The sequence below is a fragment of the Lonchura striata genome, chromosome Z, assembly GCF_050655825.1.
Source record: "Lonchura striata isolate lonStrDom1 chromosome Z, ASM5065582v1, whole genome shotgun sequence".
In the NCBI taxonomy this organism is placed as follows: domain Eukaryota; kingdom Metazoa; phylum Chordata; class Aves; order Passeriformes; family Estrildidae; genus Lonchura; species Lonchura striata.
This window is the reverse complement of record NC_140740.1, coordinates 57,264,364-57,289,321: the sequence shown is the minus strand read 5'-3', so window position 1 is coordinate 57,289,321 and position 24,958 is coordinate 57,264,364. Positions and strand designations below refer to the sequence as shown.

Genomic DNA, 24,958 nt, shown 5'->3' with positions numbered 1-24,958 from the left:
ACTGTGAACTGATAGCATTGCAGTAGATAATTTTGAAGTTTAATTGAGATACTAATGTTTAACATTCTTCAAAAGGTGAATCAGGCTTCACACATTTACTAAGCACTGTGTGCTGTACTGTGTTAATTGCTATTACTTGTTGAACACATCTATTTATACATGCTGCTGCTTTTCTCTCTTTTTGTGTAAATTCTGACCTTTTTGCAGGAGCAAGGTAACCTTTGATAACACATTGTAACAGCATACTTGAATTTCTGTTGCTCTGCTGATCCAAAACTATTTAAAAACCTGAAAACCAGCTTTAAAAAAAAATAACATGTAGGAATGAAAAAAAATTGGGAAGTACTTAGCATCAACAAATATTTCTTTAAGTCATGTCATATTATATTATTAGTTTATATTATTAATTGCTTTCTTCTTACTACTGTGGGCCTATGAAAAGTGTTTGGTAGGCCAGAGGAGCATGGCATAAAAGAAGCTGACTTTTCTGGAAGGCTCTTCTGCATTGCTGAGATGTGAAAATGTGACACACTGTGAACTTGCTCCAGAAAGAGTCATTATATTAACTTGAAAGTGAAAACATATTTTCACTGTAGAATTCCTTCTGTTTTAAACCTGAAAACAGTGGTATTTTGGATGAGCATTAAGTGGGTATAATAGAGATAAAACTTTAATCTTCAAAAGCTTAATATAAATTAAGAAAGATGCTTTAGTGTGGGTTCTGAGGCATGAAGGAGATTGTAGAATATTTATAAGCTTACAAGCATATATTGAAATTATTTTTTATTTGGAGAGTCATACCCATGTTTGTCACTTGAAATTCTATCTGCTGGAAGTGGAGGCGGGGGCAGGGGGTTTGCTTGTGCATCTAGAAGGGACTTGAAAGATCCAGCACAAGAACCAGAATTAGGTCTTCTATCTATGGAAATATTCATGGCTAGGTTGGATGAGATTTTAATCACCCTGGTCTAACGGAAGTAGACCCTTCCCTTGATGGGGCAGGGTTGACACTAGATAATCTTTAAGGCCCCTTCCAACTCAAACCATTCTATGATTCTGCAATTATATGATCCCCATGGAAAGCCCAAGACATTTATTTTTCCTCCATATGTCAGTGTGTGATTTAATGTTAAGAGAATTTGGGAGAACTAACAGCAAAACCTGTGAGTCTGGGGAAGAGATTTTCCACTAAAATGACAGAAATGTCTCTCACTCTGTAAAGCTCCTCTTCATTCAGGATTTTTTGCTCGGAGGGACAGCCGATTGAAGATTTTCTATGACTGTATCAGTGCCCTCTGGCCATCAACAAAGGCACTCCTGGAGAAGCAGATTATGGTCCCACTGCAGATGCGGTTACCAAGCCAGCATATTTTTACGGTTCTCCAGCTTCTTGGAATCACCGGGGCATTTTGCCGTATTCTGTGTAGTCACTAATGGGCCTCTACCTTTCTGGTTCTGCACCAAAGTAGTCTTTACTGAGCATTAGGGCAGGCAGCAGGGGAGCAACAGACCCCAAGAGCACTGGTGCTGTCGCTGGGGCTGGTCTGCTATAGGAACTACCACCAGGCTTACAAGGTCCCTCATCAAATACAGGTGCAGAACATGGATGTGAATAACTACAGGTTACACAATGCTTAGCTCTGGTCATCCAAGCACCTGTCCCTGTCTGACAGCTGGGACCCTGCACTGCTGTGGGACCTCCTCAGTCAGTTTAAACTGAGAAAGTGAGAGAGGATGGAAACTGTAGGAGATGCAAGAACCGGGGTCTGTTGGGAGCAGGGACAAGTCTTCCCAGGCTGCTCTTGGCTTGCTAGGAATGTTTGATGTTTATATCTCAGACACACCATTCAGAGACAAAACCTTGGCCAGCAGAGCAAGCAAATGATAGCCAAGACAAGGCAGGGGCATAAGAGAGTGAATGTGGGCATGGAAAGTCCCTTGGCAGATCACAGCAGCCCTCCACATGAAAAGCCACTGCAGAGCCAACTCATGCCTCAAATGAGTTGCTCTGCCTCCATTTCTGGGGCTTATTTTCCTGTTTTTAATGCTTCATGCTCTTGTGAGCAATGATTACTGACATTGCTATATAAATTGTAGCCGAAGTATTTCTTCTAATTGCTTTCTGTAGGCATATTAAGGCAGAATGCTGTGATCTGAGAACACAGACCCTGCACAGCAAAGCTGTCTGAAGGCTGTTTGCTGAACCAGAATGTCTCCATTGGGAAAAAAAAAAAGGATTATAGAAGGAGTCACATCTTTAAATGAGACGTGACAGGGTAGATTGTGAGGGAGAAACCCATAGCTTTAGTAGGTTTTGAATGGAACATAAATTCTGCCCTCTGTCCCTGCTCCATGAGCAGATGTTTGTGCAGCAACATTGACAGTGCCCTTTCCATCAGCCATCTTTCTCTTCTACTTAGTTGCAAAGGGCAAGAACACATATTCCTTCCCTAAAACCCTCAGAAATCAGATTAGCATCCTTTCTGGAGGTGACGACTCTGGAAGGCAGCACTGGGATTCATGCTTTGCATGTGGCTCTCTTAAGAGTATTTCTGCATTGTATACAAGAGAGGTTAAGAGGGCACAGCACCAGGTACCACATGAAGGGAACCTTTGTATTCTTAGCCACCTTTCCTGCTGACACCATGAAGTTGGGGCTGGGAAACCTGCATGGTTCACTAGTGAGAGCAAGAGAACTGTGCATCATCTGTCTGAACTGAGTGTCTTTTCACCTTGCCTTCTAGCTGCTTGGTGGCACATTTGAGGTATGGGGGATGACAGAAGAGAATCAGTCACTTCTCCTATACATGAATGAGGCTGAAGCCCCATATATTTTAGAAAGTGATTAGTTAAGAATTTGCAGCCAGTTCTGCTTTATCTTGAAGCTATAAACCTCTATTTAATGTAAATGTCTGCCCCAGGCCTCCAAACCTGGTGGCCCCCGTATCTGGGTTGATAACAGGATGAGGAGGCCTGAGATATTCACAGTCTGTGCTCAATGAAGAGTAGGACCAGCCTGTCCCTAATCTCTCCACATCCCCATGTGGTGTACAGCCCGGGTGGAGGAGCACAATCAGGAGCAGGCCCACTTCTCCTGAGTAATGAGTTAATAAGAAACATGTTTGGTGTTCCTGCTTTTTCATTAGTGGGTCTATGTGGTAGCCTTTAAAATTGAGGTTTAGGAAGTTACATGCATAATAAATGTTTGGGGAAACATCAACAATTTTTTTTTAGCATTCTGAGTAGCTAGTGTTAGAGCTATCGTTTTAAAAGAAAATCTAGAAGGTATGAACTACAATAATATCATGTAAACTGGCAGTAGAATACATCATTTTAATAGACTATTGCCTCCTATACCTTATGCCTGCCATATGGCAAAACAAGGTAGTTCATAGTGTGCTAAACCTCTACACTGAGTAGAATTTCCTTGCTTTGCTATTTTGGTGAATAGCAAAAATGTTATGTCAGGATACTTTTTCCACTTGAAAATTAGATGCATTAAGTTGAAAGAAAGGGGCAAAAGATGTTTCCTGTTTCACCACTGGAACCAGCTCTGCCCTACTCCTATCCTGGGATCAGAAGGTGGGGATGAAAAATGCTGGGGAGAGGCATGAAACCTATGCTCACACAAACAGTACATGAGATTATGGGGTCCACGTTAAAGCTGTCTGTTTAACTCTCTCCATAGCTGCTGTGAGTGAGAAGCTCTTTCTGCCTTCTAGCCCCCTGCCCAGGCCACAACAGGCTGTGTGTCCTATGCAGCAGCAGCTCCTGCTTCTGCCTGAATTGCAGGACCTGAACAGGAAAGCCTGTTAGGGTGGCCCTGTGAATGCATCTGGAAATGTTGGCAAATGCACAATTAACCTTTTGCCTGAAAAAAATGCAGAATTTTGAGTAAACCTCCAAGCTTGTTAATGCCAAGTTGTTTCTGGCAATGGGACTATAATTTCTTGCCTTACAGTTGGTAAGAAACTATTAAAGAGTCTCTTGGCACTAATTCTCCAGGGAGTTTCTAGCCCTTGATGCTTGTAGAAAGGCTGGCAATGTGGGAGGTGTCATAAGCAGATGCAGCACTCTGGTGTCGAGCTGAAGCAGGAAGTTGCAGACCAGGGTACCCACAAGGGACAGAAGGAGACCATCTTTGACAATTGTTCTCTAGAGACTCTTTTCTCCTTCCTCTTGAGACCTGACAACATGAAGTGTTTCTCCTTCTTGCTCTTTCTGTCTTTCAGCTAAGCACACACACTAACACACATCTAAAGACACATCTGAGATGCACTAGGAGTAGGGCAAGAAGCCCTATGTACCAGACAATAGAAGGGATGAAGCCAATATATTGTATGGTTTTTAGGCGCCTATTTCACAGTTTTCCCGGAGTCAGACTGATGGTTTGGGAAATTACAAGAATAACAATATTGAAGTCTTTAATTAAATGCAGAGTGGAAAAGTGTTAGGAGATGACACCAAAATGTGTGCTGTGGGAGAAGCAGGATAGGGAACGCATGGGGAAAAAAAAGAAAGGGCTGGAGTGGAGCAGAAAGCTTTCCCACGCTTGGATCTGCGAAGGTTAAAAGTAGCAGATAAGGACGTCTCTCAGGGATGCATCAGACGGCAAAAAGCTAAGAAAAAAGCCTTGTCGCCACATCGTGGCCAAGCGAGGCCGCTCATTTCTGGCGTCGGTAGCACAGCCCTCCTACGTCTCTTTCTGAGCAGGAGAGCGGGGAAAGCTAGACACACGCGTAAAGGCAGGCTGCAGGAGCGACCTGCGGAGAGGCTGGCCAGGTGCGAGGCAGGGGCAGCGCATCCCGCTGCGTGCCGCGGGCGCGGCCGGCGGATGCGCGGCGCGGCTCGGCTCCCTCTGCCGGCCCTGCCCCGCGGCTCCCGGCGGCCGGCCCGCCCTGCTGCCCCGGAGCGGGAACCGCCGGGCACGAACGGCGCAAGGGAGGCTCTCTCAGGTGGGACCCCTTCTGTTTTCAGAGCTGCGCTGGCCCTAGGATTTGGTGATCCTCGTCTGTACCGCCTGTCCCCAGCACACGGCTGTAATGGAGTAAGGCACAGGCATCACAGAATAGAGTCATAGCATCAGTTAGGCTGGAAAAGATGCTTAATATCAAGTGGAATCCTCAACCCAGCAGTGTGCCAAGTCCACCACTAAACCATGTCCTCAAGTGCCATATCCACATGTCTTTTGCAAACTTCCAGTTGTTGGTGCTTCGACCAGTTCCCTGAGCAGGCTGTTCTAATGTCTAACCACCCTTTCAGTGAAGAAATCTTTCCTACTCACCAATCTAAACCTCCCCAGCACAACCTGAGGGCATTTCCTCTTGTCTTGTTGCACTTTACTTGTGAGAAGAGATAGACCCCACCTTGCTAAAACCTCCTTTCATGTACTTATAAAGAGTAATGTGTCACCTTCTTTTCTCCAGGCTAAACACCCCCAACTCCCTCAGCTACTCCTCACAGGACTTGTCTCAATTGCCCTTCTCTGGACTCACTTCAGCACCTCAATGTCTTTGGAGTGAGGGCCCAGAGCTGGACACAGCACTCGAGGTGTGGCCTCACCAGTGCCCAGCACAGGGGACAATCCCTGCCCTAGTCCTGCTGCCACACCATTGCTGATCCAGGCCAGGATGCCATTGGCCTTCTTGGCCTCCTGGGCACACCCTGGATCATGTCCAGCCACTGTTAACCAGGGGTCAGGAAGACAGAATGACTGTACACAGTCATTGGTGCAGCAGTGTGCATTGCAAGCTCTCTGAGCCCTCACTTTAACTCTTGCCCTGGTTAGGAGAGCAGGTCTTAGGGATCAACCCCTCTTATAGCAACAGACTGTGTTGCATGTCTGCTTGCCCTGTGTCTTGCAGGGAATGAGTGGGGTAATGCACAGCCAGAAAATGCAGCCAGGCTTAGTTCTCAAGCCTGACATTCAGCTACAGTGATAAAGGAAGTAGTAAAACTGGATTCACAAGATGGGGTAGCTCAATCTGTTTACTAAGCTGAACAGCAACCTGGAGTTCAGTGAGTGGCTTAAAAATTGAAATCTTTCCAGGAAAGCTGAAATGACAAAAGATTGCTCTCAAAGACAAATGCTCTGCTGTGTGGCAGGTGACAGGTGACAGGACAGGTCCCTGACAGGTGGTGGGGAGCAGCTGCACTGCACAGCACAGTGCAATTGCAGCATGCACACATTAGAGGGCTATGGAATACAATCATGAGCTGCACAGAGGGGCACCCAGCTCTCCTTCCCTAAGGGCAGAGGAAAAGGGACTGGAAGGCAGCTGGGGGAGATTTTAGCCTGTAGCATCTATATGGTGCATTGGAATAAATTGGAATAATACAAAGGAAGGTTCTTGCTGGGAGACCAAAAAAGATGGTGAGTTAAAAGATATTTCTGTCATCTGAATTTTCATTTCAATGCAAAGAAAAGGAAAAAGAGGGAAGGAAGGAAAGTTTTTTTTTTGGTTTTTTTTTTTTTTTTTTTTTTTTTTTAACATGAGCCTGTCATTACCAGGCAGTTTGAAGTTATGCCAAAATAACACAGCTAGTTTGAAAACTAGCTATGGATCACAACAGTGACCACTGGACTGGATCACATCAGACTGAGGCTCCAACAGCAAGTTCTATTGATCACTCCCTGGGATCTCTGTACCTAGGTACGCACAGCCAAGGGTGTAGGATTTATGGGTGCAAGGCTGCAAGATTTATGAAGTGCTTGTATCAGGCCTCTGATGAGTCAAAAATCCTTGAACTGCTAAAATGGACAAAAGGACTAGGTCATTGTTGATTTACTAACTTTAGTCCTACTCTTGAAAAGTAGTGACTTTATACCAAGACTTTTTGCAACTCTTATACACACACCTTTCTTTTTCCCTTTCCCAATACCTTATTTTAGCACTATAAGACCATTGGCTGTGTGATTTCCCACTGTTGCATTGAAGCAGCACCTTTAAGAAAACACAGTACTCAGAAACCTCATGCCTGGATCAAGGGTGGCTGAAGGCAAATAGGCAGCCAGAAATGTGGCTATCCACAAAATCATAGTTTCCATTGCTCATGCTTGGAAGTAGCTTTGCATGGCATCTGTGGTCACCCGAACCATCCAGGCCCAGCTCCTTTTGTCTGTGGCTTGTCTGTCATGATCATCATTCATATATGCATATTATTGCAGTGCAACATTTATCCACAGCTCTCCTGGTACAATGAATTTGTCTTCTGGTTTAAAAAAAAAAAAAAAAAAAAAAAAAAAAAAAAGACTTGTGTCCCATCATCCTAGCACAAAGAAGTCAGTTTCTCTTTGGAATATAAGTGGTGAATGGAGAAGAAAGAATCTGCTTGGTTAGCATTGAGACACTAAGGCTTCTTACCCAACCCACCAATGAGCCCAGTGGAGGAAGGATGCCTGTTGCCAGTGCACCTCCAAAATGTATTTCTGTGATTTCTCCCTTTTCCTTGGTTAGCAGTTGCCAGATACCTGCCACTCTGAGTTAGTGATTTGTGCATTATAGATTATATGTAGACAAGACTGGTAAGGCAAGAAAGAAAGCTTAGTAGACTCATAAATTGTCTTTCTGGCTTCCTGTGAAATGTAATAATGAACATATTACCTGGTAAGGAAAGAGGAAGAAATCCCTCCTCTAATGGTTTGGGAATCTCTATTATTACATCAGGAAAATAATTAGTAGAAGAAAACTGGGATCCACATGCAGAAGAGGAATTAGACAATTTCCAGATAGAAATGCTCATCCCAGGACCAGATACTTATGTCCCCTAATACCATGGTACAGAAAGCACTCATACAATAAAAGCAGATAGCACCCAGACTATTGACCAAAGGCATAGGGCTCCTGAAATGAATGAATGCCTGTATCTGAAATCCTGTGTGTGCCCAAGGTTAAATGACCTCCTGTAGACTTGATATGGACACCAAGTACCTCAGTCCTGGTAGATGGCCCCCACTCCCTGCAAGATAAAAGGAAACTATTTAACCAGCTTGTCGGTAATGTAAGTGAAGATATTTTTATCCTGCATAGACACAGAGCAAGATTTGCTCCATGTTGACAGTTATAGAGTGTCAGCCTTTGCTTTCCTTCTTCTCCCCTGAATCTGTTACTTCACTACTAGAGAATGTTCAGTTTCCCCTGACTGTTAAAGAGACCATCTTTCTGGTGTTTAATCTGTTAAACTGTACAGTCTTCAGTCTCTCTAGAATGAGGGCTGAGATTTCTAGAGGGGCTGATGAGACCTGTGACCCAGGAGTAGACCCAGGTGTGAGAAATCCTGAGTGGTGTGGGAAATGGGAGGAATGGGCCAAATCTTAAAGGAATTTTCTGACCCTGTAGCCTGGGACTTTCCATGTCAACAAAATCAGAATCTAGCTGAAGTGGGAAATATCTGGAAGAGAAGTGCCATGATGACCCTAAGGAGAAAAAGATCATTGCAGTGAGCTGGGCCCTGGCATATGCTTATCTCTGCTAGATACTGTAGGGCAGGAGACAGAGGAAGGGGGGCAGGGAGATAAATCAGCAGCTATCCCAGTTACTCAGGCTGCAGACAACACCCAAGCTCGAAGCCAGCAGCTAAACCAGACAGTGAGCCTAAGCTAGCAGCTAAACCAGACTGTAAGCCTCAACCAATGGCTGTTGCTACTAGCACGAGAAGCAGAAAGTGCACAGAAAAGACTGATCGACCAGTGAATGACGATGATGATAATGCAGGAGAAGGACCCTCAACGCCTGCTGACATAAAATCAGGAGTCAATACAACTGGTACAAGATCAGAGGCAAATATTGAGTCCTTTTCCCTGAAGGACCTTCGTGGCCTAAGAAAAGATTACACTTGACGACCTGATGAGTCTGTAATTAGTTGGTTGGTCCATCTTTGGGATTCTGCAGGTGAGGCTACAATTCTGGATGGTACTGAGACAAGACATTTGGGATCCCTGCCACATGATCCTGTCATTGATCAAGGAATGATGAGGGGGGCTAACCCTCACAGCCTCTGGGAACGGGTTCTGGAAAATGTAGCACAAAGATACCTGTGTGCAGATGATCTCTATATGCAGCAGACCCAGTGGAAGACTATAGAACAAGGGATCCAACGCCTGAGAGAAATGGCAGTGGCAGAGATTATCTTCTCAGATGAAATAACAAATAGGAATCCAGACTTGGTACCATGTACATCTGTAATGTGGTGAAAACTTGTACGGCTTGGGCCACATGAATATGCTTCTGCTGTAGCAATAACGAAGCGGGATGAGAGGGATGAGACTGTGCTCGACATGGCAAGGAAACTCCGAGCATATGCAGATGCTGTACATGGCCCAACCCATGCCAGAATTGCAGCAGTAGAAGCACTTCTGCAGAAATTAGAAGATAAGATAGAGGAGAATCATATGAGACTCAGGGAGGAGATTAAGGAGGACCTTCTCCAAACCTCAGCAGTTCTAGTATCCAACGTAGACGTTCCTCAGATGGGGAGAGAAGGTACACCCCACGAGCTGAGCTGTGGTTCTTCCTACATGATTGTGGAGAAAACATGAGGAGATGGGATGGAAAATCTACTGCTGCTCTGGCACAAAGGTTCATGAATTGAAGCAAGCAGGACTCAGAGGCAAAGTTCCACCAAAAGGTGAGCAGCTCCAGTTGCCCGTAGCCAAACTGCCAGGCATGATGATGATGATGACATGTCTGATCCCCTTGAAGGAGCCTCTAAGACATACGCCCAAGGCAAGAAGGATAACCAGGCTTAGAGGGGCCCTGCCTCTAGCCAGGTAGAGGCAAGGGAAAACCGTGTTTTCTGGACTGTGTGGATTCGCTGGCCTGGCACATCGGAACCACAAAGATATAAGGCTTTGGTTGATACTGGTGCACAATGCACGTTAATTCCATTGAGACACGTAGGGGCAGAATCTGTCTCTATTGCCGGTGTGACAGGTGGATCACAGGACTTTACCTTGGTGGAAGCTGATGTAAGTCTGACAGGAAATGAGTGGAAGAAACACCCTATTGTGACTGGCCCAGAGGCCCCACGTATTTTGGGCACAGATTACCTTGGATGGGGGTATTTTAAAGACCCAAAGGGACTCAGGTGGGCATTTGGGATAGCAGCTGTAGTGACAGAGGGCATTCAGCAATTGAACACCTTGCCTGGACTGTCTGAGAATCTGAGAATCCAACTACAGTAGGACTTCTGAAGGCAGAAGAACAAAAAGTACCAATTGCCACTTCAACAGTGCATCGTCAACAGTACAGAACAACTCGAGATGATGTGGTTCCCATCCATAAGATGATCCAAGAGCTGAAGAGCCAAGGGGTGGTCAGCAAAACCCACTCACCCTTCAACAGCCCCATTTGGCCTGTGCGTAAAACTGAAGGAGAATGGAGATTGACTGTGGATTACCGTGCATTGAATGAAGTGACTCCACCGCTGAGTGCTGCTGTGCCAGACATGCTGGAACTCCAGTACGAGCTGGAGTCCAAGGCAGTGAAGTGGTACACTGCTACTGATATTGCCAATGCATTTTTCTCCGTTCCTCTGGCAGCAGAATGCAGGCCTCAGTTTGCCTTTAGGTGGAAGGGAGTGCAGTATACCTGGAACTGACTGTCCCAGGGGTGGAAGCACAGTCCTACCATCTGCCATGGACTGATCCAGACTGCACTAGAAAAGGGTGAGGCTCCAGAACATCTACAATATATTGATGATATCATTGTGTGGGGGAACACAGCAGCAGAAGTGTTCGAGAAAGGAGAGAAAATCATCCAAATCCTCCTGGAAGCTGGTTTTGCCATCAAGAAGAGTAAAGTGAAAGGACCTGCTTGAGAGGTCCAGTTCCTGGGAGTGAAGTGGCAAGATGGATGGCATCAGATTCCTACAGATGACATCTGTCATCTGTCATCATCCTACAGATGACAGATGTCATCAACAAGATCATAGCTATGTCCCCACCAGCCAACAAGAAGGAGAAGGTGGATCAAGCCAGCTTGCTGAACTCAAAGCCATTCAACTGGCCCTAGACATTGCAGAAAGGGAGAATTGGCCAAAGCTCTGCCTCTATACTGATGCATGGATGGTAGCCCATTCTCTATGGGGGTGGCTAGAGAGGTGGAAAGAGGCTAACTGGAGCATAGAGGACAACCAATTTGGGCTGCTGAAGAATGGAAAGATATTGCTACCCGGCTAGAGAAGCTACCTGTAAAGGTTTGCCACGAAGATGTCCATGTTTCCAAGAGCAGAGTTAATGAAGAGCAGCAAAACAATCAGCAGGTAGATCAGGCTGCAAAGATAAGGGTGTCAAAGATAGACTTCGATTGGGAACACAAGGGAGAGTTGTTCCTAGGACAATGGGCCCATAATGTCTCAGGCCATCAGGGTAGAGATGCACTTATATGTGGGCACGAGGAGTAGATCTAACCATGGATAGTGTTTCTCAGGTGATCCATGACTGTGAGATGTGTGCTGCCATCAAACAGGCCAGGCAGGTGAAGCCCCTGTGGTATGGTGCGAGGTGGTCCAAGTAGAAGTATGGGGAGGCCTGACAGATTGACTACATCACACTGCCCCAGACATTCCAAGGGAAGCGCTACGTGCTGACCATGGTGGAAGCCACCACTGGAGGGTTGGAAACCTACCCTGTGTCTCATGCTACAGCCCGTAACACCATTCTGGGCCTTGGAAAGCAGGTCCTTTGGAGGCATAGCACCCCTGAGAGGATTGAGTCAGACAATGGGACTCATTTCAAGAATGGCCTTATCAACACCTGGGCTAGGAAACATGTCACTGAGTGGGTGTACCACATCCCCTACCATGCACCAGCTGCCGGCAAAGTGGAGAGGTACAATGGACTGTTAAAAACCACCTTGAAAGCATTGGGTGGGGGATCTTTCAAAAATTGGGAGCAACATTTAGCAAAGGCCACCTGGCTAGTTAACAACCAAGGTTCCACCAGTCGAGCAGGTCCTGCCTAGTCTGAGACCCTGAATATAGTAGATGGAGATAAAGTTCCAGTGGCACATGTCATAGGTTTTTTAGGGAAATCAGTGTGGATCAATTCTGCCTCGAGTACAGACAAACCCATTTGTGGGATTGCCTTTGCTCAGGGACCAGGTTGTACATGGTGGATAATGCAGAGAGATGGAGCAATGTGTACCTCAGGGAGATCTGATTGTGGGGTGAGACTCATGTGCAAATATCACTGTTTGCTGGATGTTACTGCCAGTGTCTGTACATGAAAACACACAGACATGAGACAGAAGGAAATGTGTAAGTGTCAAAGGTTTGAGTAAGTGAGAAGGAAGGAAATGTGTATGAGTAAGTGAAAGATGGAAGTTTTTACTTGATGGAGGTTTTACATGATGTTGAAGATATGGAGATAAGGGTTGGAATGTCCTAGGGTGACGTTATGGTGTTTGTATCTCCAATCGTGTGTTCTGTTTATGTTTGATATTATGTTCTGTGCTTTCAGAACTGACTCTGAAAGTGAAGGTTTGTTTTGTCTTGTTATCAGCTGGTTCACCTCCCCCCATGGTCTGCTGTCTAGAAGAGGCTAGTGCAGGCTGGCTTGCTTTGCTTTACTTGCTGGCTTTCACTTGCTTTGCTTTGCTTGCTTGCTTCTGCTTTTGCCTTTGCTTTTTAGTTAGTTCAGCTAAGCAGTCTAATTCTTTCCCTGGACTGTTTCTTTTTCCTTTCTGTTCCGTGAATACCCTCCAACCTGCCCCAGACTGGGACCTGGGAAACACCGAGGAACACCGAGAGCCTGTGCTCTGTGATCTGCAGAAAATATCCTCAGGGCTGGAGAGCAATCCCCAGCATCCAGACCTGGGCGACCACTCCCAGGAAAGACTTTCTGGATTTGTCATCTCTTCCGAGTGGTGAAAGAATTTTGTTGTCATCTGGTGTTGTTAATTTTTTTTTTCTTTGGTGCTGGTGAGTGTCTTGTTTGTTAAATAAACAGGTTCTTTTCCATTTCTCTCAGAGAAAATTTTTCCCAAACCATGTGGGTGGGGAGGGGCTGTGGGGGTTTGTTTTCTGGGGGCTCCATCCAGAGTTTTTCTCCCAAATTTGCCCTAAACTAGGACATAGAGCAAAACCTTGGTGTCTTTCTGCTATGCCAGGTGGCATGTGGATGGTTAGGTGCCCTCATGCAGCAAAGGCAAAACTCATCTCCCTGTTGTTAGTTACTGAAGAGAGACACTTCAGTTTGGAGTGGGCTTTACTTTCCACACAATTTATGGTGTTGTTCCCCAGCAGAAATAAAAGAGACAGTCCAAAGGCAGGTTCCACTCTGAGACACTGAGCAGATGCTGCCTGAACCGATGGCTGCAGGGCACGGGTGGCTGGGCTGTGTGCACTGTGCTGCTGGCCTGCACAGGGACTGGAGCTGCTGGAGTCAGGAGCTAAGCCTTCTCCTGCTTGGAAAAGTATTGAAGAAAACAATAAAAATGAAGATATATCTCTTAGGGCAAATCTTCTTGAAAGAAAAGCAGGGCAGAGATTTTATTTCTAGAATCCTATCTAAGCTTTAAAATCTATAGTCTGGTTAGACACAGTTATTTTGTGTGACATCCCCAGATGCTCTGCAGCTATTCACGTGCTTGTTCTCTAACCGCAGGCATTTACTTGAAACAAGAGAGTATGCACTTCCTGGGGCCTCAGAACACCCTGTAGGGGCCACAGAGTGTAGCTGCTCTGCTGTGAGCATGCTGATTGTCTGTACCTAGCACAATTGATTTGGATTAGATACACTGCCTCAATAGGGATGATAATTGGCAGTCCAAGGTCACTCTTCACACTTGCTTGAATATGAGGAAAAAGCTGTGTCTCCTCAGGAAACCACGATGCTTCTTGTGGAGACCCCAGATAGCCTCCTCAGGGGCAGCTGTTAGGAAGTGAAGAGTGTAATACCAGAGTTCCTAACTCTCGAAGACAATGTTTTTTATCTTCCCAACAACTGGGAGTTTGGGTGGGATTTGCACCTTTCACACAATTTTTCCTCAGATGGAACAGTCTCTGGTCTCATTTTCCATTGCACTGCAGTGGGTTGCAGAGCTGCCTGTGTTCCCTCCTAGGCTTAGCCAGGGCTGGAGCCTTTTCATCCTGCCACTCATTCATCACCTCCAGCTTCTCCAATCCCAGTGGAGCATTAGGACCAGACCCAACAGAAGACACCCTGGCTGGGATATCATAGAGAACAAGATCTCATACCAGCTTCCTACAGTCTGTGCCTGCCGCTGATGACCTGTGTTCACTATAGTTTAAAGCACATCCCTTTTTCACAAGAGACAATTACATTGTAAATCTTCTGTCTTACAGTTAATTTCTTCAGGATCTTGCATTAGTGCCAACAGGTACACAGGTGTAGAAAGACATTTCAGCTTTTTGATGGCACCTCTGTTTTTCACTTTGCAGCTCAAGAGTTGCCCAGATCTATACAAAATGCAACTAACCCTCAGTTTTCCACTACTTGCTGACTCCCCTCATTTGGGCGTAAGCCACAACTTGTTTTTCTCAGTTTTGGTGGATCACATTGCTAAGTCGCCCACTCTTACTTCACTGGGATATTCTGCCTGTTTGACATTTTTTTTTTTTTTGATAGTTAGAAACATTTTGGCTTCAGCCTTCTGACTGGAAATAGGATAAAAATTGTATTCCTTGAGCAAGAAATACTATTGCTGAGAGAGTTTTTATCCTGATAGATCACTTTTCTCATCTATCTACCCATCTGTGACTTTCACTAGTTTAGTTCTTTAAAACTTTCAGCATGTTCAAAATAAAATCAGCTAAAAATTTTCTCATTCCAAGGAATCCATCAGAAATTATCTGTCTTTTCCCTGCTATCCTTTCCCTCTTACACCTCATTTTCTTGTCTTCCACTCTCTCTAATACACAGAGCAAGTACATTAGGACAGATCTCAGAAAGCAATGGAATGAGGGAGGTAGATGAAAAAGACACTACATTTGCCAGTATCTGGAAGGAATGAAGGAGCTTCATTCACAGATGTGATTTGGTGACAAGAGTCCATGCTACAAAAAGATGCTCTCTGTGTGAGGGCAGTGAGCCGCACAAGCAGAATCTTCAGCAAAAACCTGTCTAGAGATACAGGATCACAAACAGCAAGCAAGGAAGCACTCAATGTTGAGAGAAAATCAAGCAATTATCATGAGATATTTTACAGATGACATGTAAATATACTAGAAAAAATAGGGGGACTTGGCTGGAACACAGTAGAACAGTGAGAAGGGACACATGCTAAAGGAGTTTGTAGGTAGGCACCTGCTCACAGGAGTTGAGTGGGACAGGGGATGGTGAAACCTGATTAACAAACTGATTGAAGATTAGGATTTATGTGGAGGCAAAATAAATTCAGGAGTCATGACAGGGTTCCAACTAGAACAAGTGTGCGTGTAATTGTTGGAAAAAGCCAAAACTGGACAGTGATGCATCATAATTTGTGTGAAATAACCACCCACCACAACTGAGATGGTGCATTTGAACTAAGATTACATGATGAAGTAATAACAGTGTCCAAAAAGCACATATACTGTTAAGCAGTTTAGACTGTGAAAAAAATCAAAAGAAAAAATGCCCTATTTTGAAGAGTCACCTTAGAGGCAGCGTGCTTTTGCTAGGGAAATGTCTAACAAATGTTTATCTTTCAGACTATTAGGGCAAAGTTCCCAGAGAGTTCTGTGGAAATCATACAGATCTACAATGAAATGAATTACTGCAGATGTGGTATCTTGGTTGATCATTTAGTAAAAAATGTAGTTATTCTTTTCCAGTTTTAGTAAGTAAAAGGAAATAAATGGAGGGAGAGGGGTGGAGTGTAAGACCATGTCACCACAATTGAGATATTCATGAATATAGTCTCTTGAATATTTATTGTAACTGCAAAAGGAAAAAAAAACTTTCAGCAAAAAAATTAAACAAACAAGATCCACTTGGTATACAGAAGTCACACACAAAAAGAATATCCAATGGAATACACATGGTTGCTACGTCAGCACAGAATTAAACTCTCCATGTGGATAAAACTTGTACTGAACATTCAGACGAGCTTCCATGGATTTATGGAGAAAATTCACAAAATTTATCACCCAGCAGCATTTTAGCTAACCTATTTTTTAAAACCACAGTAGCTATATTGCAGTAAGAGTCGGGGGAGAAGGCACAGATTGAGTCTCACCCCCTCACAAAGGTATCCTAAACACGTACTTCAATTTTTCTTCAAGAACAGTTCAGCAAACACGTTGGTTTGAGAGAACCAGAACAGCTACATGTTATCAAGGAAAGCATTTATTTTCGTGCATGTAATCACATGTCTGTGAGGAATTATAAAAAAGCTAGGTAAAATTATCTGCCAGCCCTTGAACTGTCAGGTCACTTAACAATAAAAAGTTTAGGGAGTCCTGTAGCAGGCAGTACATTTCCATTTCAGTGGTACCTCATATTCTGACTCTTTGTTGCTCAGCAACAATGATGACAAGAATTTCCTTTTTCTATTAAGCAATACCAAATTTCTATCTACATACATTTTAATTTCACTCTGGTCTATATAATTTTGCAGAAGTTTTAATGGCATTAGGTACAAATAATGGTTTTTAAGGACTTTTCAGGTCATTGCAAGTACTATCATGTGCTACTTAATGCAATTTGGCTGCTTTACTTTGTCAGAGAATGTATTTGATGACATCAGAAAGGAAACCCTTGATACCAGTTTCCATTAGGCCTTAGAATTTCATTATTTTCCAGATCAAGCAAATTAGAAACAAAACAAAACAAAACAAAACAAAACAAAACAAAACAAAACAAAACAAAGCAAAACAACAAAAACCCATAACTGATTCAACCTCATAAATTGTCACAAAAATGCATTAAATAAAATTAAAAATCTACTTATGTACCTTTTAGCGTGGCACTAATGAATGTACATTTTTTAGGAAAATTGTCTGGCAAAACCAATTCCCCAGCTCTTCCCCATGGCCCAGACTCAGTGGCCTGTGTCTGTTTAGTAAATTCCTAATGCAGATGACACATGCCTTTGAAGCTGGAGATTTAGCAAAAATTAACAGAATGAGCTTTTCTGCAGGCTCTATGGGCACAGCTGGGAACCCATGGCAGATCAGTGATTCAGGGCTTCAGGTCCCAAATGTACCCAAGGGTGATTACCAATTAGGTCAACTGCTCTGCTGCTGACTGTGACCTTGAAGCTGTCTGCAAACATGTTAAACCAGGGCACCAACCAAAGTCTGCCAAGTCATCTGCAAGAATATTGGGTACCCCTATTTATTATTTCAGGTAAGTATTATAAATTAACTGTATCATATTAAAGAAAACGTGTCCACATTATATTATGCAATAGAGGCAGACAGAGCATGTAACTGATTCTTTAAGAATAATTAACTCATCATAAATGCTGAGCTCCAAGAGGTTCTTTTAATGCTTCTAGAGAACATGCTTTAAAAAATATAGGCAGACATTTTATAAATGGTGTAAATAATTTTCTGACAGAAGGCCTGTCCCACTAGTGTTGGTGTAACATGACAATTCTCAAAAAAGGTTGCTCAAAACTCTAAAAGTAAAATTGACATGCACTTGCTATAAACATACAAATATCTGTAACCATAGTCTCATATATGAAAAATAGCTTAAGTTACTTAAGAATATTCTTACACTACACTGGTAAAGTGTTTACTATATAATATTTCTACAAGACGTGTACATTTACTAGAAATCTTAAGCCACATAGTCATCATCAACAGGTTATCACACATACATGATGCTTCTCCCTTTCACACAAGTTTATATACACTGAGTAAATAATTAAATATTGCACTTATTGGCCCATGATTCCTCAGTCTTGAGGTATTCAAAAATAGAAAAAATATCTATTTTTAAAACATTTTTTTCATGCAACATGTAAGACAATTGAAATACACGAATGCTAGGATATAGGTTACACATTGTGACGGTCCAACTGAGTCACAACACATCTGACATTACTGACAAAATACCAAACAGGAGTTACAGCACAAACATTTCATATATCACTAGTTGCAGGTACATGTCAGAATTACTTGAGGAAATTTACCACCAGAAATGGTAAACAATGTCTAACTTTCATATTTGTGTTTTATAAGTGAATGTGAAGTTGTGGGAAAATCAGGACTTTTGCTTCCCCCCCAGATCAGATAACAAGTACCTTATCGTACAGATGACAAGCCATCTACCTCTGCTGCAACCATGGTTAATAAGCCTATGGTCTTCAAATGGTAACATATTTAATTTCCAGCAGTAATGACAATTTAAGGATAAATTTGGGAAAAGTAGCATTGAATATATGAATGAGTATCAAAGATGTACTGCTGTATATATGTGCATATAATATGTGTGTAGTCACAAATTCTTCACTGAACACCCATGGATAAACAAAGAAAAAAAAAAGCTTAATTTGCAAAGGTGAGCTACATAAAACTGGTAGAGCTCATTCAAGTAATTGAAATATGTTGCCTTTTTAAATGAGACTGGACAAGTGAGCAGCCTTGCAGAATCTGGAGTCAGAATGTATGGATCAATGGTGCAAATTAACATAACTTATTCACCTGTTGGTATAGGTGAAGATATGTTGCTAAACCCCCTGAAGATGCATCTATGAGGCTTCAAACTCATGATCTCACACTGCTAAATCTGTCATGCTAAAGAAGAACTAGGCTCATACATTGTGAGTCTATATGAAACAGGCCAAGAAGGAATCGATCTATCAGAACTGAAATTTAATTGATGCCTGTAAAAATGTAAATAATAAAACTTACTTCTCTAAAAACAAATATAGAAGACAGTAGCTATGTAGAGGTGGAGTTTATAAGGGGGTTTCTCTTGGAATGCAATTGCAACATCATTTGTCTGCTCTGAAGAAATAAATGCAAAACAACCAACTGTAGAATTTTTGTTTCTTTTTTCCCTAAAAGTGGTAAATTTGATGCATTCTCAAAGCTGGGATTAAACTCCAGCAAATTTTGTGTATCCTAAAATAGCACTTCATTTCTAAAATAAATAAGATTAAGATGGTACAGCTGAGCTGAGCAGACTGGGAAAAAATTAAATCTTTCAGACTGGTGCTCTGGAAAAGGCCACATAGATGTAGTTGCTCAGGTAATTTCTCTAGGCGCTGCCTTAAGTATAAGCACAAAGGAACAAACAATTCCACTTAACAGTCACTTGCACAGCTGTTCAGAAAGAGTATTTTTTGACAGAAAATTAAGCTAGTTTATATTTATTTAAAACACCAAATGAACAAGTCTATAACCACCACCACCACCAAAAATAACAGACACAGAATTAAGTCAGTTGCACTTGTAACTTGTGAACATGAACTCTTAAAAGAATCAAAAACATGCATCTGAATGTTCAACCCAGCAGGGCTGGCTAGCTTTTTGGCAGGTTGGTGCCAGAGGCACCACAGGAACCAGTCAATCCCCATGTTCCTGGGTGCTCCCAAGGTATTTTCTGACCAGTAGCTTGAAGGTACAGAAAGCAGCACATTGTCAGAGCATGATAAGGCTGGTGCACGGCCCATGCACAGGATTACCCTGCTGCTATAAACTTTAGTCTAGATCATAACTCGGAAAAAGCATTGTGTAGGATTAGGTATCTATGGCTGGACCAATTATTTGTTGTGACATTCAGTCTTATGTCTATGTTGAAAGTACAACAAATTAATGCAAGGTGTGCAAGAACTTTTTCACTAATATTTGTGGTGAGGCTGAAAGTAGTTTTGTTTCTGCTATCCCAGTTTTCATCTGAGCCCTCCCGTCTTCCATCACAAAATATAGTGCTTTGTAGCCTGGTACTTTAAGGAATTGTGCCACTCCACTGGATAGTCAGGGATATAACCAAAACCTGCTTGTCTCCTCCAGGAACGCATAATCAGTGACTACTGGATTAATGTGAAGAACAATACATTGTTTAAATTTAGGCCCTTGATCAAGTCGTGACAAGTTCTTCAAAAATGTTCAGCCTGCCTGAATTTAAGAAAACTGCAGTTCTATCCTTTAAGTCTAGAGGAACTGAACCAGATTGACACAGGCTGCTGTTGGATAATCTATCCCATAGGCGACCAAGGAACAATTTTACATATAATGAAAATCCTAACACTGCTAGTCCCCTCTGAATTCTTGGAATATTTGAGGAATGCTTGGTAAGTTACTACTCAAAAGCTTTTCTGTCCTTACTGTTTCTCTACAAATGGCAAGTTCTTGTTGAGAGAGGTACTGAGATCATGATGCTCATGGTCTAAATGTGACCAACTTTATAGGAGAAACTCAATATTGCCATGAAGCATGTGACTGCAAAAGCTAACCTGTGATGGAATATCAAAGCCTACTTTTCTGACAGTAAGTAACCCAGTTTGAAAAGAAAAATTCTGTTTGAACTTCCACATATTTTCAATTTCAGTAAAAGTAAGGATAGGATAAATTTGGTTTGATGGGACAACAGCAGGTCATCCTTTCCAACCTTCTACTCAAAATAGTGTCAACTGAGAGGGTCAAGTGGTTTTCCCAGGGTTTTAGTCTTATCTTGAAAAACTCCAAATATTTTATTTGAACATTTAAAAAATTAATCTAACTCTGAACTCCATGACAACATCTGAGTGTTAGTTGAGAAGATTTTAGATGCAGACTCATTCTCTGCTGCTGTATTTCAGATAAGCTTTTTCCTTTTAACGTGCATTTAGCACTCTAAGGAGCAGCACTATTCTGACAGCTGCTTGCTCCCACCACCCCATCTCATGCAGAAGGAGGCCTAGCAAGTTAGTTGCCTCAAAAACTTGAAGCAGGGGTTCTCTTTAGATTTTGCAGTTACTCTTCTGCTTAGATTCTTGATGCAAAATGAAAAGAAATTAATTAATCCCATTTAAGTAAATAACTTTTTATCTACCACTCAATCTGTTGAAAAAGATATATGCTAATGTATTTCTACCACCAAGTCTAAATGGTCATAACCAGAGAGGGTCTTAAATTCATTGCAATGGAATACAAGCAAAGTGTGACTGCAGCAAGGGACACCTTGAAGTATTTTTTCCTTATTGCACTGTGCATAGGATATGACAATTTCACATCAAACACCTCAGAGCAAAGCTGGAAGAATACTTGTAGTTTTTGCCAAGCTGCATCATTCAGGATATGCCCAAGATCCTTGACAATGTGATTATGTCTCTCCCCTCCTTGCCTGATATGGTTCAGACTAATAATACAACCTAATACTCATCTAAAGAACTTGAGAGCTGAAGCTGAATTCTATCTAAAGGTTTTCCTGCTCCTTCTTCTTGACCAGGATTTGCTGACATAAAAAGAAACACATGGAAAACTGCCTAGCAGGCATCTCAAATGGAACTTGCTCAGCTTTGTACCACTTCTGTTTTTTCCAATCAGCTGACACCTATGGGGTGAAAATGTACTAGTGAAAATCTCTCAGCATACTTAGCAACATGCTAAGTATGTTAAATGGGGAGGGGAAGAAAAAAACACCCTGAACAGAGAAAGGAACATGGTTTGGATAGCACATATCTCTTTCACCTGGCTGGTTCTCCACTCTAAAATGGAGATGCTTTCTCTTCATGGAGGTAAATTACTCTCAATGTATACTAGGGGGAAAACTATTTAAATAAACCACCTTACAAGACAGACATAGTTTAAAGACCCAGAATGAAGGCAGCATTGATTAATTTAACTTAGGCAGCCCAGTTAGACCCCTCCTGGTATATCCTCTTTACATGTGTCTATGCACTTGTTTGGAAGTAACTTTTATTGTGTCAAAGTGTATTTAGATTATTTAATCAATTTTTAAAAGGAGACCATTTTCTCTTAGTGTGCATCAGGAGTTACATAAGTTACCTTCAAAAAACATAAACTGTAAAGAAGGCTTTCTTTGTAGTTGTGAGTCATTCAATGTACTATGTGTTACTTCCTTTTATTTAATTTTTCATTTTTTCCCTATTTCTGACAGTTTACAAAATTTCAGCCTTGTCTTAAATTCTATCTAATAGGAAAAATAAAATAATCAGGGCTTCTTCAGTTATGCTGTTCGGGTAAAAAAAGTCACTATGATGCAAGTAAAGCAGTTGTACAAAGTACTTCAGGACACTGATTTAAGAAACTTCCACCAATTACTAAAGGAGTAAAAACTGTAAAATATAACTATTTTAACACTTTACCATAAAAGAATTTGTGTACTTCATTCAACTACCTTCACGTTTTTTTGCTGATATTTTCAATGTATTCATTAGAAATGTTGACAGTTTTATTTCTCCTAAAGTTTAAAAATCCTAAATCTCTTGCCAAAATAAATGGGAAAAAAATCAGGTCAAATTTCAGTTCACTGACACCATCAGCATTTCTCCAATAGGTCTGAGTAAAATGCAGACATTTATAGACACTGTGGAGGTAGCTGTCTCAGTGACTGAATGGGAGATGAAATTTCTGAAAACTGAAGCATGCAGGTTTGACAGCAATGTGACAAGGCAGCTTTTGGCTATGAACAACCAAATACAATGGATTTGTCTCTGTCAGACATAATATAGGACTGTGTGGTTAATGTCTCATGCAGGCAAACATGGAAAGAGCTACCTAGACTTCTACAGGGATAGGTAAGACTGGGATCTCCATAATGGTAGAATGAGAAATTAAGTCCAATTTCAGAAAATTATTAATTAGACATGCAGCTCTTATATAAAAGTACCCTAGTTGTCCAAACAGGATGAAGTACTTAATATCTCTGAGACTCTGGAATGTATATCCACATCCAGTTGGAAATTGTTGATGAACAGTTGTAAATTTTGATGGCTTTGGGTCCAGGACCTAACTTTCTTTTGATTTCTGCAGTTTTCAGTCAGACAGGATGTGTAACATAGTGAGTGTGGATTTTCCAAGGCAATGTGCTCCAGGAAGTGTCCCTAACAAGTGACCTGACAGAATGAGGGATTTGCTCATTACAATAATACTTCTAAATTAATTTTCAGTCAGGAAAATATACAAGTGGCATCAGGAAGCTAAGTCAAAACACCCTGACCACTACCCTAACAATTCAACTATATTACTTGAAACTGATGAAGCAAGAGACAATTATAGGCAAACATGGTCTGAGGACATGGCACCAGCTGAAGTGTGACATAAAACAGTAAAAAGAAAATAGAAATTAATATACACCCTGCATGCAAAAGCCAGGTTCTAAATATGGATCATCCTTTCAGACTAAAAACTGCTCTATCCCCATATGCACAGTCAAACAGCTGATGTAAAACAAGACTGTTCTCCCAAATAAATTAATAAGACAGTATAAATAAAGGCATATAAACCATTCATAAATACTCTGTTGGCAATAGAACACACTGGAGCTGCCTTTGCTGATAACTGCATTAGCAGCTGCAGTTGGACTGCTGTGGAGGAGGGGTGTCCTTTAGCTGTGTGTTCTGGTTGCTGGCAGCAATGGTGGGATTCGTCTCCAGACTTTCTGACATTTTGTCACAGATGATATCCACAAGTCGTTCAAACGTCTGTTTGACGTTAATGTTTTCCTTGGCACTTGTTTCAAAAAATTCAAAGCCTAAGAAAATAAAGAACACGTTTATGTTCTAGGCATATTCTGGTATCTCAAATAAATGTACAAACTTCTCTTGAGCAAGAGACACTAGAAAGGAAACACGTGAGAGCACACATGTGAAAGACGAGCAGTTAAAATTGTAACACAATCAGAGTACGTACAGTAGTGCTGCTGGCTTTATACAAGGCTGGATGAAGTTAGGACCACTACAAACATATTCCCTTAGAAAAATTCTACTTTAGCACAGTTTAATCTAAAACTTGATACCTTTTTCAGAGAATTATTTTAGGAAAGCCTTATATGTACAGCCATTGGGAACAAGTAATCTGTTGCTCCATTTCTATTATGTTCCTCTGAGCATTATTCAGTTGGAAACAGCCATCTCTATTGTGTTATTAAGGTGGTGCCAAAATACAAAGTAACACTTGAAAAAGTACAGGAAAAACCCAAGCAAGACAATAAAATATTTTTGTAATATGGTAGTTACTAAAGTTAGATGTGAATCCATGGAACCAAAGGGATCCCCATCTCCACAAACAGAATAAATAAAAAAAAAGAAAAATAAAAAACCCAAAAAACCCAAACAGAAATGCCTGTAATGAAGAAAACATTTTAATTAATTTGTGCAGAAGGACTTTTCACCTATTCATTCCAACTGATTAGCCTAAAGGCAAAAACTAGAGTTATCCTTAGGTCTTAAGGGACACTGGGAGTTTTTACAGAGCAGATACAGCTGTTCTAAGCCCTCCTGGGTTGAACATTCAGAGACAGTTTTCATTCTCTTCTCTGCCCCCATTTGTACCACATCTGACCTCCCACATGTGCCTCATTTATCTAGGCCAGGTTTACAGCTTGGTAGTCCGCCTGCAAACTAGAAAGCTGCTGCCAGTGTCTTCCCACATGCTTGTTTCCTTTGTAAAGCATTTGTGTTCTTTAATTTATTGTTTTCTAGGACTTTGCCCACATTTTTCCCAAGTTAGGACATTGCTCACCCATTCCCTTATAATTCACAACTTTCTTCCATTCCTGTCTTTCACTACCTATGAGTTCAATATTGAAGTGGTTTACAGAATATCTGATTCAGTGGTAGCTTTACAGAAGCCTTTGCACAGTCTGGCTTACCCTTTGCATAATTATTTTGATTCCTTCTGATTAAATCTGAATATTAATGTGCACTTACCACTGTCTTTAAGCATAAGAAAAATCCCTGTCAGAAAATTTCAATTACTTGAAATATCTGGCAGGACAGAAAACAAATATTTGTGGGTCTGGTGGTTTGGTTTGATTTTTTTAATGTTTTGTTTTATTCTGTTTTGATAGGCCATATGAAATTTAAATGCAAGTACTTTGGTCACATTAGTATTA

At 41.9% G+C, this 24,958-nt stretch overlaps 1 protein-coding gene across 1 annotated transcript in view; it reads right to left on the bottom strand.

The window, feature by feature from the left end:
• Window positions 1-15,857: 15,857 nt before the first annotated feature.
• Window positions 15,858-24,958, bottom strand: part of RAB3C (RAB3C, member RAS oncogene family) — a 121,577-nt gene continuing 112,476 nt past the window's right edge. Inside the window, exon 5 of the mRNA XM_021534337.4 lies at window positions 15,858-23,596. Coding sequence (XP_021390012.1) covers window positions 23,409-23,596 — 188 coding nt within the window. The 3' untranslated portion in view covers window positions 15,858-23,408. The remainder of the gene's footprint in view (window positions 23,597-24,958) is intronic.